This window comes from Procambarus clarkii, chromosome 11 (assembly GCF_040958095.1).
Source record: "Procambarus clarkii isolate CNS0578487 chromosome 11, FALCON_Pclarkii_2.0, whole genome shotgun sequence".
Taxonomy (NCBI): Eukaryota; Metazoa; Arthropoda; class Malacostraca; order Decapoda; family Cambaridae; genus Procambarus; species Procambarus clarkii.
In genome coordinates this window covers 2104074-2123154 of record NC_091160.1, presented here as the reverse complement: position 1 = coordinate 2123154, position 19081 = coordinate 2104074, and the positions used below count along the sequence as shown (strand labels likewise).

The 19081-nt window shown below is 41.7% G+C and overlaps 1 protein-coding gene across 1 annotated transcript; it reads right to left on the bottom strand.

The window, feature by feature from the left end:
• Positions 1–4602: 4602 nt before the first annotated feature.
• Positions 4603–7989, bottom strand: LOC138363495 (putative ammonium transporter 1). The gene is made up of 9 exons (XM_069322845.1): positions 7860–7989; positions 7554–7643; positions 7024–7251; positions 6440–6639; positions 6069–6305; positions 5752–5863; positions 5282–5518; positions 5046–5150; positions 4603–4910 (listed from the first exon to the last, which is right to left on the bottom strand). Exons 1-9 carry the CDS (start codon positions 7987–7989, stop codon positions 4603–4605), a joined length of 1647 nt encoding a protein of 548 aa, XP_069178946.1.
• Positions 7990–19081: the final 11092 nt, after the last annotated feature.

Sequence of the window (19081 nt, the reverse complement as noted above, 5' to 3'; positions counted from 1 at the left end):
CACCAGTACCTGAGTGAAGCTCCTAGGACAGGCCCCTATATAATATGTGACGGTAACGCGTTGGTGTTCGGCTGTTCAAAGCTAGGGGTATGGCCTCATCACATAGTATTAATAAAAAATAGAAAATCTGGAACTTCGTCTGTGGTAAGGTAAGGAGAAGACACACAAAACACAAGTAAATTTTAACAATGAAATTTTAATTACGTTAAAGAAATAAAACATGAATAAAATGGTCAAACAAATTCGTATAATAAAATCAATCAATCAAAATAATAAGAATAATTAAATGACACAATGAAAAGTTACGTTAAGACAAGTGAGTGCAATATACGAGTAAATGAAAGGTGCTGGAATATTGGCTTTAAGCTATCACCTCTCTTAGTACACGTACGCCAAAGCTTACGTCTAGCAGGGAGAAGTGTTAACTGTGAAAGCACGGAATATTCTGAGGACTGAGGTCGTGGCGGCCCCAGACATCAAGTAGTATGGGGGGGGTGGAGTGCAGTTGCAGCCCGACCGGCGACCAATCAGAGGAGCCGGCAGCAAGACGGGTAGTTTGGCGGTTTGAGTCTGAGCAGGTGTTCCTGGCTGCATACGTTTTGCGCTCTGGCAAACCTTGCTAGTGTTGTTGTCGTTGTTGGACATTTCTTCCATAGTAGTTATATATATTTGTTGCGACGTATTTGTGGAGGGAAGAGCAGGCTCAATCTCTTGAAGGAGATTACCGTCACAATATATATTGTGATTTTATTGGATGAACCATAGATTGGTGGGGGGAGGAGGTTGTATTGTGGGACAGTTGCTTAATTTAGAAACTGTACTTGTGGTCGATCTCGAACCCATTGTTGATGTGACGACTTATATTGAATTTTGTAACTAGCTCATCAAGATTGTAACTTGCTTAGCTAAATGAATTGTGGGGTTCAGTCCCTGAGCCCATTATGTGCCTCTGTAACCCTTTCCACTACCACCCACAAGATGGGTATGGGGAGCATAATAAATAACCTAAACTAACTATTGTGTGATAATTATTAATTATTTATATTATTATTATAGTATTTATTATAATAATAATTATATATAATAATATTTTTATATTTATTATAATAATAATTGTTGTATTTAATAATTATCACTCTTCCTTCTAATTTTTCTTGAAGGAGGCCGGCCACCGGTGAAAGAGGGTTGTGACGATCTCTGTCAGGAACCCGTAGGTGCGGGACCGGGACGTCCACCTCCCCGGGGTCGTGCGGCCCAGCTCTGCTTCAGGAGGCTGGGGTCGTTCATACCCTTGCTGGGGGTGGTTCTTCTCCGGCCCCGACCACGGCGGTCTCCGGGTTTGGAGTCCCTGTGCCTTTTTTTCACCAACTTCGAGGTCATCCCCGGAACTCACAGTTCCTGCGACGGAGCTGGAACCAATCGCATTGGCGTTTGCCTTTCCATTGGAGACCTTCAGCGCCGTGGAGAGGGGGGACCTGCTGCCTGGGTAACAGCTTCTCCGTATTAACCTACCCTGGCTTTATGCCCTCGTGAGGCCTCTCCAGACCAACAACCAGAGCGCAACACCATAGTCTTCTGAGACTGATGGATGCCTACTACTACTATATATTGTACCTAATAGCCAGAATGCACTACTTAGTCTACTATGCAAACCCTGGTTTGTCTAATAAGCAGAGGTTTCCTAAAGATCTTATGAAATAATATAGCTTTCCATTATATTTTATATGATTAAACGTATTTTTAATTTGAAACTAACATAGATATACGACCAAAATTACCTAACCTATCATAACCTAAATTAACATAACTAAGAAATATTTCATGTTCTTTATTAATATGATATAGTAATATTATATTAAGAATATAATATATTATATTAAGAACTATATTATCTTAATATAATATAGTAATATTATATTAAGAACATAAGAAAAGTTCTTATTAGGTTAACCAAACATAAGTCAGTAATTCGTGTACTAAATATTATATAATATTATTTGGAATAAACCAATTTGGAAAGAAAAATTTGAAAACAACGAAAATCATTCTGCATTTTAGGCCAAGTAGTGCGGTGCGACATATATATATATTTTCCAAGGAAGGGTGGAGAGAAGAAGTTCTATAGACTCAGACAGCCACCTTTCCCCGATATATTTGGAAAGGGCCATTGATGCCGACTCCTTTTTAATGGGAGTAGAGGAGATAGACCTCGAAGTTCCCACTCTGGGCACATAGCCAACATTACTCACCCTTCAACGCTGGATGAGACTAGGTCCAAGCGTCTGGCCCCCCCACCCTTGAGCAGAAAAAAACTTTCTCTCTTAAATACATATATTTATTTAATTCAACATAATTGATTTGACTCAAAATGTGATATATCTCTTGTTTTCAATGGACAAATGGAGGCCATCCAGTACGAGCCCGAGTGTCTGGTGGTGGTGGGCCTCAGGAAGCACACGGGCGCCCCACAGACCATGGTACAGGTCCCTCAACGTCGCCCTCCTCAATGTTATATGGAAGATTGTCTCTGGTGGATAATGATTCTAGTGGATGATGTGTCTGGCGAGTGAAGATTTTGGTGGGTGATGTGTCTGGTGGATGATGTATCTGGTTGGTGATGAGTCTGGTGGATGATGTGTCTGGTGGATGATGATTTTTGGTGGGTGATGTGTCTGGTGGATGATGTGTGGTGAGTGATGTGTCTGGTTGGTGATGAGTCTGGTGGATGATGTGTCTGGTGGGTGATGATTCTGGTGGATGATGTGTCTGGTGAGTAATGATTCTGGAGGGTGATGAGTCTGGTGGATGATGTGTCTGGTAGGTGATGATTCTGGTGGATGATGTGTCTGGTGAGTAATGATTCTGGAGGGTGATGATACTGGTGGATCATGTGTCTGGTGGGTGATGATTCTGGTGGATGATGTGTCTGATGGGTGATGATTCTGGTGGATAATGTGTCTGGTGGGTGATGATACTGGTGGGTGATGATTCTGGTGGATCATGTGTCTGATGGGTGATGATTCTGGTGGATAATGTGTCTGGTGGGTGATGATTCTGGTGGATGATGTGTCTGATGGGTGATGATTCTGGTGGATGATGTGTCTGGTGGATCATGTGTCTGGTGCGAGATGATTCTGGTGAATGATGTGTCTGATGGGTGATGATTTTGGTGGATCATGTGTCTGGTGGGTGATGATTCTGGTGGATCATGTGTCTGGTGGATTATGTGTCTGATGGGTGATGATTCTGGTGGATGATGTGTCTGGTGGGTGATGTGTCTGGTGGGTGATGATACTGGTGGATCATGTGTCTGGTGGGTGATGATTCTGGTGGATCATGTGTCTGGTGGATGATGTGTCTGGTGGGTGATGATACTGGTGGATCATGTGTCTGGTGGGTGATGATTCTGGTGGATCATGTGTCTGGTGGATGATGTGTCTGATGGGTGATGATTCTGGTGGATGATGTGTCTGGTGGGTGATGTGTCTGGTGGGTGATGATACTGGTGGATCATGTGTGATTCTGGTGGGTGATGATTCTGGTGGATGATGCGTCTGGTGGGTGATGATTCTGGTGGATAATGTGTCTGGTGAATGATGACTCTGGTGGATAATGTGTCTGGTGGGTGATGATTCTGGTGGATGATGTGTCTGATGGGTGATGATTCTGGTGGATGATGTGTCTGGTGGGTGATGTGTCTGGTGGGTGATGATACTGGTGAATCATGTGTCTGGTGGGTGATGATTCTGGTGGATGATGTGTCTGATGGGTGATGATTCTGGAGGATGATGTGTCTGGTGGATGATGTCTGGCAGGTGATGTGTCTGGTGGGTGATGTCTCCGTTGGGGAAATGTCTTCACTTCATAATTCCTTTTTGTTTTCCTTACTCCTTTCAAACATGTTAAAATCATTTCTTATGTCATCTTACATCCAGTTAGGTAGTAATCCACCGCAAGTCTATAATCTTATGGGCCATCAAATCATCAAGACCAGACAACAGGAAGTAATTATCCGAGAATACGAAACTTATTGATAGTTAAACACTTGAATACAACCCATTATGAACAATTCAAATGTAAAAAAAATGCACAATTAAAGTGCATTCGCGATGGCAGTTCTTGGAAGACTGTCGGGCGAAGGTATGTGGCTAGGCACATACTTCAAGTCCCTCCATACTTCATACTTCATTCCAGTCCCTACTTTAAGTCGTAAAATATGCTCGCCATCTTTCTCTGTCAACATCCTTCACCTTAACGTAATTCTTGTTAAACCTTTAGTTTATCAGGTTTCTTACAAAGTTCACCGAATAAAAAAATATATATACAAAAATATATATAATATATTTCATGTAATTAGTGCAGAAAAATAATATAAATTAATTAAGTCAATTTACCGAATCAATACAAGCAAGCTTTAATGTCGAAGAACCAACAGAGAATCTCAGAGTTTTGAGGTTTCATAAGTAATGACAAACACACATACTCTCATAAGTAATGACAAACATACACCCATTTTCATAAGTAATGACAACTTACACATACTTTCATAAGTAATGACAACATACAAATACTTTCATAAGTAATGACAAATAAAAGATAATCTTAAAGATTTGTGGTTTCGTCAAAAGCCTCATTGGTGTAACAATGAGGGTCTTGACCACGTTGATCTCTTGGTTCAACGAGGACTCGCAGATCATGGTCTCCCAGTCGGATTGTGAAGCTAGCTTCAGAGACACTATTGTTGGAGTTCAAGTGGTTAGCTTCGTGGTTGTTGAGGGACACGACGGGCGAGAGGTGGGATGGGACTGGTCCTGCACGACTCCAGTATACAAGGTGTCCAGGGACTGGAGCTGGGTCCTGGGAATTAGTCAAACCAAATTCTTCTGGGGCAGACATGTTGGGTGGAAGATCTGGAAAATAATGGATTAGATGAATAGTGGAAAATGTTGATAACAAAACTATGAATTTCTATGATGCATTTCATTAATATCAAATAAATAAACATCACACACAAAACTTTAAAAGCAACTTAATTGACAACTTACTTGAATTCCTCTTGTTCTCCTGAGTGTTTACGGATCCATCGTACTGGCTCTCCAGCCAAGCGTCAGCTGGGTAGGCTGGCTCCCCGTGCTTCAAGATGTCCATTCCTGGCGTATAGATATTGTTAGAGATATAGAACATATACAATGTATAATGAATGCGTTCATAACACTAAAAATATAACAATTATCAATTATATAATACAAAAGCGAAAACTTTATGTATTATCTTCACTTGCCTGCAATTTCCATTTCTGGAGGCACCCTCAAGAGGCCGAGCAGCCTGAGGGAACCAAACATAACTAAACAGAGACCACCAGACCAGGCCACTATGGCCAGCGCCCCCACTATGTTCCAGGCGAGGACCTCCGCTCTGCCCCCGTATACAATGCCACCATCCTGGAAGAGGGCCACAGCAACCAGCCCCCACAACCCACCTCCCATGTGTACAGCCACAGCATCAAGTGGGTCATCAACTGTGGAAGAAATATTTATTAACTTTATATCCACAACCTCAACAGTCCCAATATGCACGTACGCTTCCCAATAATATAAAACTTTATAAATATTATTATTTAAGTATATGCCATCTACAGAACATAACGTTAAAGTTAAAATATTTCAAACTCAAGTTAGATAAAACTGGCTACTTGTTGCCTTCTTGAGACAAAGTTAAGAAAACTGAGCGGTGAGAGAAGCAGAGACGTACCCTTCAACTTAGGCAGAAGGGTGTGGATGGCGAGGAACACTGATCCACCCACTGTACCAATGACACTGGCACTCCACGGCCGCACAATGTTGCACCCGGCACTGATTGACACCTGTCATGGAAACATGTCCTTAAGCATTGGATAAACAAACTCAGACATATTGCAAGTAACACCATTTTGATAAGAAATTTGTTATGTTATCATAATATTAAGTTAAGTTTAAATCAAACGTCTGTCAATGAAAATTTACAGCGAGCAGAGTCCATCATACTAGCACTAATGGACTCCCGGCCACACAGCGCAGAGCGGTACATACCATGCCAGCGAGAGAACCATTAAGAGCCATTAGGAAGGACCAGGTGGACTCCCTCCCACACAGCACAGAACGGTACACCAAGAGCACAGCGATGCCTCCTGAAGACGCCGAGATCACAGTGTTAAAGACAGCCTTGGCAATGGCTAAAGCATCACCCTCGTGGCTGATGGACGCTTGGGACCCTCCGTTGAAGGCCAGGAACCCGAAGAGCAGGATGAAGCCTCCCAAAGCTGCCAGCTGGAAGTTCAAACACAACTTTACAACTCCACCTTGACGTGTAATATTTGTATTAAACATGATAATCCACAAATATTTATATCTTGCTTCATGACTTCAGATAATAATATATTACCACTGTTCTATGAACATACCGGCACAGAGTGTCCACGTATCTCCTTGCCCTTGGGTCCGAAGCGACCAATTCTGGGCCCAAGAATTACAGCCCCAACAAGAGCTGCCACGCCCCCTGTGAGGTGGACGACGCCAGAGCCACCGAAGTCCTGGTAGTGTTGAGTCTTGAGCCAGCCAACGTCTGACCAGGTCCAGTGTGACACCACCGGGTACACCACAGCTGTACAAACACAAATATTATCATAACTGAGCTGTTACAACACACAAACATGATTAAAACACGGTACACTACAGCTGTACCAACACTGCTGTATTTTATAATGTATCTATTAATTCCGTGGGAAATGTATTATTGTTTGCATTGCCTTTTAAATTTATTGAGAAACACATAAAGTTTAATTATAATGATCAGTGTTAGGCTATTATTGTCTAACAAATTGTCATTCTCTCAAGATTGCCCTGTTAAGGTTCCTCTCAAATATTATCTAAATTATATAAATAAAGCCTGTGAGTAAAGTTATTTATTCATTGACCACTAAATAGTGTAAAGTATCCTGCTAAATTTGAAACATACTTTACAGAGAGAAAGAGGCTTCACACCCACCTGACAGCACGGTCGTGTAGATGAGATAAGCATTGAAGGCACACCGCTCAGCCATCGACCCCGAGATGATGGTGGAGGCTGTGGTGGCGATGACGAACTGGAAGAACCAGAAGGCCAGGTGCTCGTCCGACAGCCCGTACGACGCCCAGTACTCTGTACCAGAGAAGCTGTTCCCGCCTCCAAACGCCAGCGGGAACCCCACCAGCCAGTACGCTATGCCACCAATGACTGGGGAGAGTAACAGGGCAGATGGTTAGTACAGGGTGGGGACGATTGTGGAATTCATATCATTATTACTACGTGAGGCTTGGTGGGAGGAAGTCGGTTAATTGAATACAGAGAACAATTTAGTATATAACACCAGCAGATGGAAAAGCAAAAGCAGGAAATTACAGGAATACAAGAGTCGGCAAAGTTATATACATTGAGAGCTTACTTTAGCTATGAGATAGGAATAAAAAAATCATGTGCTGGTTCACCAGACATAAACCAGATACGATAACAAATAACGAAGGTGTTTGATAACTTACAGACATCGAGCATGTTCTTGAGAAGGATGTTGGTGGTGTTCTTGGACCTTACGGAGCCTGCCTCAAGGAATGCGAACCCGGTCTGCAAGACTGAAATATAAACAAATGTTAGTCAAAAGTACAAATTGCATTTCAAATACATTATTCTAAGCATAATAAAACAAAATCTAACACACAGATTATTGTACGTCTATATACAACTATATAAAATACAACTATTTTATTAATATACAAAATGTGAAATAGGTGCCATATATATGTTTAAATACTTGAAAAAAGAGAGAAAACACAGATTTTGGTACTTACTGAATATGAGGATGCCGAACACAATGAGGAAGAGGGTGTCCAGGTCCTTCTGCAGAATGTCTAGTTCCCGGGACATTGGCGTCGGGTTCTCGCCAGACATTAATAAACTTACATTGTGTCCGGCATCCATATTTGTTGCTGCCAGCGAGACTTCCAGATCTCTCAAATTGTAGCTTAAAAATTATTAGCAAAATAAATTTCCAGACAAAATTAACACGTCGTAAATTCCTGTGGATGTAATGTGGAGCAAGCCAAGCAGCTCCGAGGGTCTCGCCTTCCTGCTGCCAGGGCCTGCAAGCTAATATCTAATTTCAGCTGATGATGATGAAGATTAAGCCACCCAAAAGGTGGCACGGGCATGAATAGCCCGTAAGTGGTGGCCATTTTAAGCCATTACCAGTATCAAGAGCTGATACTGGAGATCTGTGGAGGTGCGAATGCACCCTGCATGATGGGAGATGTCTCCCTTGTGAATGTGTTAAGATGAAGATGAAGCCACCCAATAGGTGGCACGGGCATGAATTGGTAAGTGGTGGCCCTTTTGAGCCATCACCAGTATCAATAGATGATACTGGAGATCTGTGGAGGTGCGACTGCACCCAGCGTGACGGGAGATGTCTCCCGTGTTTTAAACAGATGAAGAAGATGAAGATGAAGCCACCCAAAAGATGGCACGGGCATGAATAGCTCGTAAGTGGTGGCCCTTTCGAGCCATCACCAGTATCAAGAGCTGATACTGGAGATCTGTGGAGGTGCAAGTGCACTCAGCGTGACGGGAGATGTCTCCCATAAATGTGTCCAAGATGACGATTAAACCATCGAAAAGGTGGCACGGGCATGAATAGCCCGTAAGTGGTGGCCCTTTTGAGCCATTACCAGTATCAAGAGCTGATAATGGAGATCTGTGGAGGTGCAACTGCACCCTGCGTGACGGGAGATGTCTCCCGGACCAAGTGGTGACCAAATGGTGTAATTTCAGCTGATGATGATGATGATAAAGATTAAGCCACTCAAAAGGTGGCACGGGCATGAATAGCCCGTAAGTGGTGGCCCTTTTGAGCCATTACCAGTATCAAGAGCTGATACTGGAGATTTGTGGAGGTGCGACTGCACCCTGCGTGACGGGAGATGTCTCCCGTAATTATTAATTAATTTTTTTTTTTTTTCCCAGTGTTCTGAGGTTGCATTTAACCATCAAGCTGTTATCGTGGGGGAGGATACTGCTTCACAGTCTTTATGAGGGTGTCCAGCTGCTGGACACCTTTGTTGACCAGGAGAGTGGCTGTGTTGATGGCTTCAGGGTGGCCACTGCATGATTCAGGAACTCTTAAAGCTCTTCTAAGGTCATTGGTTGCTTCACATTCCAGAAGATAGTGAAGTAATGGCTTTTCTGTGACAGTTTGGCAGAAGATGCACTCTCTCTGTCGGGTTTCACCAATCTCCCAGTTGCATCTGTAACCTAGACGTAGTCTATATAGCCTAACTGCTATTTCCCTGTGGATTCCTTTTGGGATATTTAACCTTTCTAATTTGGTTGCCTGAAGATACCATGTTGCAGATGGCGAACCTTCAGCTATTCTCTGGTGTAGGTAGGCTTTGTTGAGATGTGAGAGTTTTTTGGTGATGATGTTTTTTATGTTCTCTAGGCTGGGTTGAATTGTTTTATGTATCACTGGATGACGAGTTGCCAATTTAGCAATTTCATCAGCTTTTTCATTTAATGGGATTCCAATATGGGATGGGATCCAGTTTAAAGTTATGTTGAGGCCTTTGCCTTTAGCGACTGCTCCTTGATACAAAATGGTGGTAATTATTTCCACATTATCTTTCCACTGTTTTTGTCCTAGTATTTGAAGTGCAGCTTTTGAGTCTGTGTGTATGATTGCATTTTGAGTGTTTTGTGCAATCACATATGCGAATGCCTGTTGTATGGCGAACAGCTCAGTTTGGGTTGATGATACTAGTCCTCCCAGTCTCCAATATGCCTGAACGCTGGTCGTGCAAAGAGCAGCGCCAGCACTCTCATTTTCTGTGTCCACCGATCCGTCTGTGAAGATGTGGGTGGCTCCTGCTACTGCTATGCTATACATTTGCTCTTCTATTATGCGCCTTAGGATTGTCGGATCATAGGCAGCCTTTTTCATTGGGAGACTTTCTATTACTATTTTGAAAGTAGGCTCTTCCCATGGGGGCGGAAGGAGTGTAATTTGGGTGTGGATGATCACCCTCTCTATCAAGAATCATGTTTTTTAAATGTAGTCTGTTTATGACTTTTCCTGCTCTTGCAACCCAAGAGTTTCCATTGTTTTGGCCTAGTCCAACCACCAAGGCCTGCCGTACTGGGATTGGATCAGAAGAAATAATTATCTTACTGATAATTGTAGCTGTCCTTTGTGATATTCTTTCTTGTAGAGAGGGCAAACCCGTCTCCAGTCTAAGAGTTTCAAGCCTCGTCCACATGGGGGCTCCCAGTGCAGCTCTCATAGCATTGTTTTGGGCAACTTCAAGCTTTTTCCACTGTTGGTGTGATAGATTTGTGAGTGCAGGTGCGGCATAATCGATCACTGATCTGACTGCCTGTACATAGTATGTGCGAAGGACTTGCAGATTGGCTCCTCCAGAAAGGGAGGTTAGCGACCTGAGGATTGCCGTCCGGGCCGCAGTTCGCTCTCTCAAGTATGTGACCTCAGCATTAAAATTCATGTGTGTGTCCAGGATGATTCCTAGATACTGATAGGTGTCGACCCATTCTATTGGTTGACCCTGTACTGTGAGTTGGATGTTGGGCTTCGCTATTTTTATGGGCATGGCCTTTGACTTTGAGGGGTTGAGTTTGATCCCAATCTGTTTTGCCTCTTTACTGATGCAGTCTAAGCATTTGGGTGCAAGGCGCGCCGCATCCCTTCCTTTTATGATGATGACAAAGTCGTCCGCGTAGTTTAGCAGCCTGCAGTGATGTGGGAGTTTCAACCTCATTATTCTTTCCATTAAACAGTTGAAGAGAAGAGGGCTAAGAATACCTCCTTGCGGTGTACCATTTTCATGTCTTTTGTACTCAGAGACTGTGCCATGAAGTTTTACTCTTGCTTCTCTGTTTATGAGACAGTTTTTGGTCCAGGAGAGCAGGTTGCCTTTGACCCCTTTGTCAATGAGGCAGCAGAGAATAGCTGGGGCGCTAGCCAGTTCAAAGGCTTTTTCGAGGTCCAGGAATATCAGCATTCCTGGTCTGTCATTCAAGTGGGCTAACAGAGTTATAATACATTCCACTGTGCCAACCCCTCTTCTATAGGCATACATATCATGGTGCAGTTTAGGCATTTTCCACTCCAGTCTGTTGAGTGCCATTCTGTCAGCCGTCTTGGCTGCACAGCTTTGGAGAGAGATGGGCCTGGGATTAGCTGGATCTTTGGGTTTTGGGATCGGCACTATGTCTGCTCTATTCCAAGCAGAAGGTCTAGTTTGAGAAGTCCAGGCTAAATTAATTAACCTTAGGTATGCAGCGTCTCCCTCTGGGCCGAGGTTTCTAATCATTTTATAGGATATTTTGTCGGCTCCAGGGGATGTATCTTTGGAGTTTTTCTTAGCCCGATTGAGCTCATCCAGTGTGAAGGGGGCATTAGTGTCAGAGACTTCTTCACATGCTGTAAGGATTTTGTGCCACCTTTCTTCCTCTAGTCCGGTCTGTACTGCTAATACATCTGGTGGAAGTTGATTGCTGGCTGCTCTCTCTGCAAACCTGGTTGCCAGTACTTCGGCTTCCTGTTGAGGATCTTTGGGGTGTGGAGCTTTAGGTGTTGGATGAGGGTGTAGCTGGTTTTTTATCTACACTGTGTGGTAGATCAAAAGGGGCTTCTACAGAATAGGGTAGAAGCACATTGTTGTGTATACCTAAGCTTGTTAAAAAGACATTATTTGAGAGGAATTTGATAGAAACTGGTAAAAATAAATATAATATAATATTTCCATGATCAGTGCTTAGCTCTTATAAAAATCATAACGTTAATATTTAGTCAAAGTTAATTTATTTTTGTACTGAGGTAGGTATTTTCTCCCCTGATTCCGTGTATGATTAACCATCCTGTGAGATGGGAATATTAGATGAACTTATAGCTAGTTTTTAATCTACAATGTATAATCTTTCATATATAATAGGGTAACAGCACATTGCTGTGTATACCTAAGCTTGTTAATAAAAAAAGGGTAATTTGGCAAGATGTTTAACAAAAAAGTTTGTTTCCCGACCAGCCGAGGAATAGTTCGACGCTTGATCCATGTTCCATATTTTAATATCCTAAATATTTAGATACTTTGCATATTTTCTATAATTTTCTCGTTCATATCTAAACAATTAAACTTCCGACATCTATCTTCCTACTTATGACCTTTATTAAGGAATTAGTCACAAGGAGATGGTTTATTGACAATTATTTTAAATCCTACTGAAGTCATAGCTATGATACAAGAGTCGCGCTCAGTGATAGTCAACCTCGTAAATCTGTTGATGTGAAATACTGAGGGTGTGCAAAATACACCTTCATAGTATAATAAGTATATATTAGGTATTTTTCGAATTATCTTCTTATCATGCTAGTTTTGTGTTGCATATGTTCTGTCAATACGCATCTCTTCACCCTAATTCGAAGCTAGACGATATTTCTGTGGTTGTACACCTGCTCACTGCAGCCGCAACTGTAATAAATGTTATAGGAAAGTGAAGGAAAGACCTAATACATATGTAAGCGTTATAATACTAAATTCTCGGATGAAAGAATTCATCATAGAATTCATCCGAATGTACCTTCCTTCATGAAGGTGGTAAACTGTGGACCACTGTGTCGCACAGTCCACCAGACTGTGCGAGACAGTGGTTGCCAGGATCAGGTTGAGTTACCATTACCTGTGGCAGGTGGCTGCAGGTGACAGATCTCCCAATCCTGAGCACTCCAGGTGCAAACTCAGTAAGCAGGAACTGCGGCATGATCTCCCACATTACATCACCGAATGCCCAGTTATTAGACCTTTCAGACCAGTAGGCATGAAGTACCTGGAGCTTTGCAATTACTATATTCACTCTCGTGTTCCTGAAGATATCCTCACAGTGTACCCAAAATTTGCCAGTTCAGGCTACTAAACATATGGCCCTGTATGACTAACCATCCTGCGAGATGGGGACCTTTAGTATCACTGCTGCCTTATTCACTCTTGTGTTGATGATGATATCCTCATAACGAACCCAGAGTCCGCCAGTGCAGACTATTTATCACATGCTTCTGTACGACTATCCATCCTGTGTGATGGGGATTTTTTGCATCACGTAGCTAGCTTTTGGTCATACTGTACTCCCCTTCATATAGTCTAGGGTAGCTGCACAAATGCAGATGTACCTAATATATTAATACTGACTGACATAGGCAGAACATTGTTTACATTACCTTCATAAAGAAAATAGGCTAAATCCGAAATTTTGGTATTAAAGCACTTACACATGTATTGGGTCTTTCTTTCACCTAAATTCAACCACTAAGGCATTGTACTAAGTTTCTCCAAATTTTATATTACTATTAAATTAAACTTCTAAATCTAAATCTAGATAATACAGTATATGTTTATAATGATCACGTCTTATGTTATCACCATACTCTCTCTTATTTAAACAATGTTCAGAAATGTTGTGTAAACTAACTCAGGTATAAACATATAGCAATTTACGAATAAATTTGTTGACTCCATTAAAAACATGTTTAACCTGAAACAGAATATCGTGTGCAACTATGACTGGAGTTGTACTGAAGGAGTTTCACTGGAACTCTCTGTTTCAATATTATATTTAACAGGGCTTGTCTTAGGACTCCTCCTTGAGGTATGGTGAGTTTACACAGCTTAGCATGAGGAAAAATAAAGGAAACTGTAGAAGGCATATTAGGCTATATGGGGGTACCTCTTATTTATATACATCCAAACTCATTCATTTTTTAAACAATCTACATTGATTTCCTGCACTATATTCTAATCATCAGTAAACTGGTAAATGTTGCTATTCAATTTAGTGTCTAAGTCATTCATTCAAGTTCAAGTAAGTTTATTGAGAAAACGAAAATCTCAAAAAGGATAGAGTAGCTTAGGCTATTTCTACCCTAGTCTACATAAGGTCCCTCAAGGGCTCACAAACCCATACAGTACACAATTATTAATCATATTCTATATTTCCAATGGTAATCACATGGCATACTGTGAGATCTCTTATTGATTATGCTGCCCATATGTCTTGATATCTGTACTGTTTTGCAGACTAAACAAGTTGGAGAAGGTTCAAAATGAAATCATGCGAATAATCCCAAGAAGATTCTCGTGGCCCAAGAACTACTATTACTGAGATAATATTGATATAATTGAACTTACAGAGTACTGAGGATAGAATTTCAGAGATAAATGAAGCTTCGTAAATCATTCATATCTATAGTAAACAACAGAGGTCCCAGGACAGAGCCTTTAATTGACATTAATACTTCATCCCATGCCATAGCTGTGCTTAAGACTTTCCCAGTGTTGACTGCTGCTAATGTCCAAGTCCACCTGGGATGTTTCCACGGGAGACATCTCCCGTCACGCAGGGTGCAGTCGCGCCTCCACATATCTCCAGTATCAGCTCTTGATACTGGTAATGGCTCAAAAGGGCAACCACTTACGGGCTATTCATGCCCGTGCCACCTCTTGGGTGACTTAATCTTTATCAATCAATTGGGATGTTTCCGAGACTACACAGATTCTCGCCTCGGGCCGGACAAAGAAGTACACCATTTCACAGCCTAGTTAAGATCAGTTTACATTATGACAACTTTACGGGCTATTAACGCCCGTGACACCTTTCGGGTGACTTAATCTACATCAATCAGTCAAAAAATTATGACATAACTCGCTAGTGATTGCCGGAACGCTTCATTAAGTGACAGTTTAACATTTGAAATCATTCACGTTGACAGAAGTATTTGACACAGGTGATATAACTGACAGACTTAAACAGGACAGAGACGCTGTTACTAGCACACCTTCTAATATCGGTCCCTCAAAGCCTGGGGCTCATAAATAAACTTACACAGTATATTCATCCTACATATTATAGTTATTCAATGAAAATAAGTTAAACACGTTGTTAAATAAGTTAAATACTGATCAAATTGAGCTTTGTCTTAAGAATTATATTACACTGAAAACAATTGTTTCCGTGCCCCCTCTTCGCTAATATATCAACAGCCACACTTAACAGCATCCCTGCTTGTTTTTTTTATTATTATTATTTTCTACCACAGACGTGGCCACACATTTACAATGCTAACCAGCATATATACATTTTCTTCTGTCCTCCATGGACAGGGAGAGAGATTTGTCAAACATACAGTTCAGAGATTTATTGAACCACAGAAGGTGATCGTAGTGCTTTTAAAATGTTAGGCTAAGCTACATACGTAAATACATAGATACATAGATTTATGAATGCATTAATGTGAATTTATAATGGTGAAATGTAATTCTGATCAGCTTCCACATATACTTTATACACACACATACACATACACATGCAGACATACATACATACACATATATTTGTCTCTTACTCTGACAGGGGTGAGATAGCTGACAGAGAAACTAGTGTGCAATTAGGAACTTAACCACTGAAGGTAATTAAGATGCTTCTACAAGCTCAGGTCCCTGCTTGTGAAGGAACCTACATAAATCTTAGTTACCAACTATTTTTTTTTACTCTTTCCTGCTGTTATCTCAACACTCGTCCACAATATGCTGATATACTGGTCTTCTACTATGTAATGACACCAACGCTCCTCTATCATTAAAAACACAGGCATTACTATTATTTACTACTTTTCTTTAAGCTCGCTAATACAGCTTGAAGTTCAACCTGCGATGAAGATATATTGTCACTTTAAGCGGTGTCCAATAACAGTATCTACGGTGCTGATGTCACTAATCTATGCGGGCGATGAGTCACAATAACGTGGCTGAAGTATGTTGACCAGGCCACACACTAGATGGTAAAGGGACGACGACGTTTCGGTCCATCCTGGGCCATTCTCAAGTCACTTTTCTACTCTCTAATGATGTCCAATAACAATATATACGGTGACGATGCTAGTGTTCTACTCTCTAATGATGTCCAAAACAGTATCTACAGTGCCGATGTCAGTGAATTCCCTAATCAAGACATTCCGTCCTTAGCTATATATTGAGTAATCACAATAAACAGTTAGTGTTTAATTAATGTAATTTTCTAGTTATGCAATCATATATTGCCCTTAATATCCCTAATCAAGGCAAGTCTGTATCTTTTTATTTTGTAGGGGGAACACTCTCCACCATTACATTCCTCTCATGGTGGTAGTTGTTGTTTTAGATTCAGCTACTGGGAACACTTAGGAGGGTAGAAATAGCCTAAGCTACTCCATCCCTTTGAGATGTATTCTCTTGTCTCAATAAACATACTTCAACTTGAACTCGGAACAAAATATCCATGTAGCACGGGCTATAGTGAGCCCGTAATTGAGTTTGGTTATTCACGATAACTTTGTTATTGTGATATTTGGGTCAGAGTTTTAAATGAAGGTAGAGTTTCCTTCTTTTCGCAATGGTTTTAGTCTTTAGTTTTAATAACATTATCTTGGTGGCGGATATAGATGCACAATGTTCACTAGTGCGTCCCATTCTTCAACTGCTTTGTTAACCATTGTTGTGGATTTTGTATTTATTTTATTTATTTGATATATATACAAGAGTTCTTACATTCTTGTACAGTCACTAGCACGCATAGCGTTTTAGGCAGAACCTTAATTAATCCTAATTTTTCCCAGGAATACGACCCGCCAAATCATTTAACAACCAGGTACCTATTCACTGATGGTAAACAGAGGCTACAGTTAAGGATTGGCGCCAAATAAATCCTTCCCGGCCAGGATATGAACCTAGGCCAAAGTGCTCGCGAAACGCCATGCGAGTGTGCTACCACTTCGCCACGGGGCCCATAGATTTAATGCAGCTGCTCCAGGTGGTTGAATGTTGAGTTTGATGTGCAGGGCTTCAGTTGCTTCACATAATAGTACGTGATGCAAAAGTGGCATTTCTGCACCTCTTCCACATATATGACACCCTTTAACTATTGGGTTTATTACCTCCCAGCAGCACTTGTAGCCAAGTCTTAGTTTGTGTATGGCTACTGCAATGTCCCTGTATAGCTTTTATCCAGGGTTGAAAGAGGATTGATTGATTGATGAAGATTAAGCCACCCAAAAGGTGGCACTCGCATGAATAGCCCGTAAGTGGTGGCCCTTTTGAGCCATTACCAGTATCAAGATCTGATACTAGAGATCTGTGGAGGAGCAAGTGCACCCTGCATGACGGGAGATGTCTCCCGTGTTGAAAGAGGATTACCCAGTGGCTTTGTACCACATCGCGGTGGGTCTGCCTTCCGTTATATCTTGAGGTTATCTTGAGATGATTTCGGGGCTTTAGTGTCCCCGCGGCCCGGTCCTCAACCAGGCCTCCACCCCCAGGAGGCAGCCCGTGACAGCTGACTAACTCCCAGGTACCTATTTACTGCTAGGTAACAGGGGCATTCAGGGTGAAAGAAACTTTGCCCATTTGTTTCTGCCTCGTGCGGGAATCGAATCCGCGCCACAGAATTACGAGTCCTGCACGCTATCCACCAGGCTACGAGGCCCCTGTTACTTTGGCTCTGTGGCGACTTTTGACAGTCAGGAATATTTTCTTCTTGATTTGCTCCTTAATCTGTGAGAAACTTGACGGTATTTTTACCTGTACCCATGGTGGTGTTAATTGTTTCTCATATAACAAAATACACTCATTAGCGTCCCCTGCCCTCGTTAGCCTAATTGGAGAATAAATATTTACCTCAGAAATTATCCCTAATAATCTGTAAGTGTAGTTCCTTCCTCATTACCTCAATCAGAATTTCTCTGCAATCCTAAGATTAGTTTCAGGGCATCGTTTCGCAACTTTTCTAACTAAATCACCAGCTCTGTTCCATTCGGGTTTGAAACTGGTTCTTGGGTTATGGAACAAATTATCAGGTAACCTAGTAGTCGTTGGATCACTAGATTGTTTCAAGAGTAGGTTAGACACAGATATGAGTGAGTTTGGGTGGGTATAAATAGGAGGATGGGGGAATAGGGGCTCGACCCCGAGTCCTTTGCCCATACCTGTACAAGGACCTGACATCTTCGTTCAGGTCGGTGTTCTATCCCCGTCCGTCTAAGTAGTTAGGAAATGTATATGTTTATCTCTCAGAATGTTCGGTAATATGTTTACTGCTTGTGATGTGTGTCTATGTATGTATTAACACGATGTACTGAACGGGGTGAGAATAGCTTGAGCTACCTCATCCCTTTATGTGTATTTTACCTCAATAAACTTATTTCAATTTCAATTTCCAAGTAGTTGGGCACCATTCCTTCCCTCCGTCCTATCCTAAATCTTAATCCCTTCCAAAGGCTATATTGTCCTAATGGCTTAGCGCTTTCTCCTGATAATTACTTTACCTCTCCTTATCCCCAAGTGTGACCTGAGAACGTAGACTACTCTGCTGTTTCACAAGGGATCAGGGTATATTATTTGTTCGTCGAGTTTCAATATATTCCTTTATATACATGCGTTAACCAGCGAATGTTGTTACATATTTATGGTTAAAACTGTTCAATCTTTCAATAACCATTTTGCTCGATGACTCGCCAATCATTGTGTGACCGTTCCACCTGTCCAACCTTGTTACTGTTTAACATACTTCTTAACGTAATTCTTATGGTGTTTACGGGTTGTTCATGCCCGTGCCACCTCTTGGGTGTCTTAATCTTTATCAATCAATATCCACAATATCCAAGATTGGCTTTGGCTCGACGTCGAATCGATGTTGATGACGTTACTTTAACGTTGAATTGGCGTTGCTCTTGGATAATTGTTCCCACTGGGGTGGGTTCATTACAACGAGGTCATTACATTACCATAAACTACCGCTTCATAGCGATATATGAACCTTCATTTGTTTCATTAAGAGAGAGAGAGAGAGAGAAGATTAAGCCACTCAAAAGGTGGCACGGGCATGAATAGCCCATAAGTGGTGGCCCTTTTGAGCCATTTCCAGTATCAATAGATGATACTGGAGATCTGTGGAGGTGCGACTGCACCCTGCGTGACGGGAG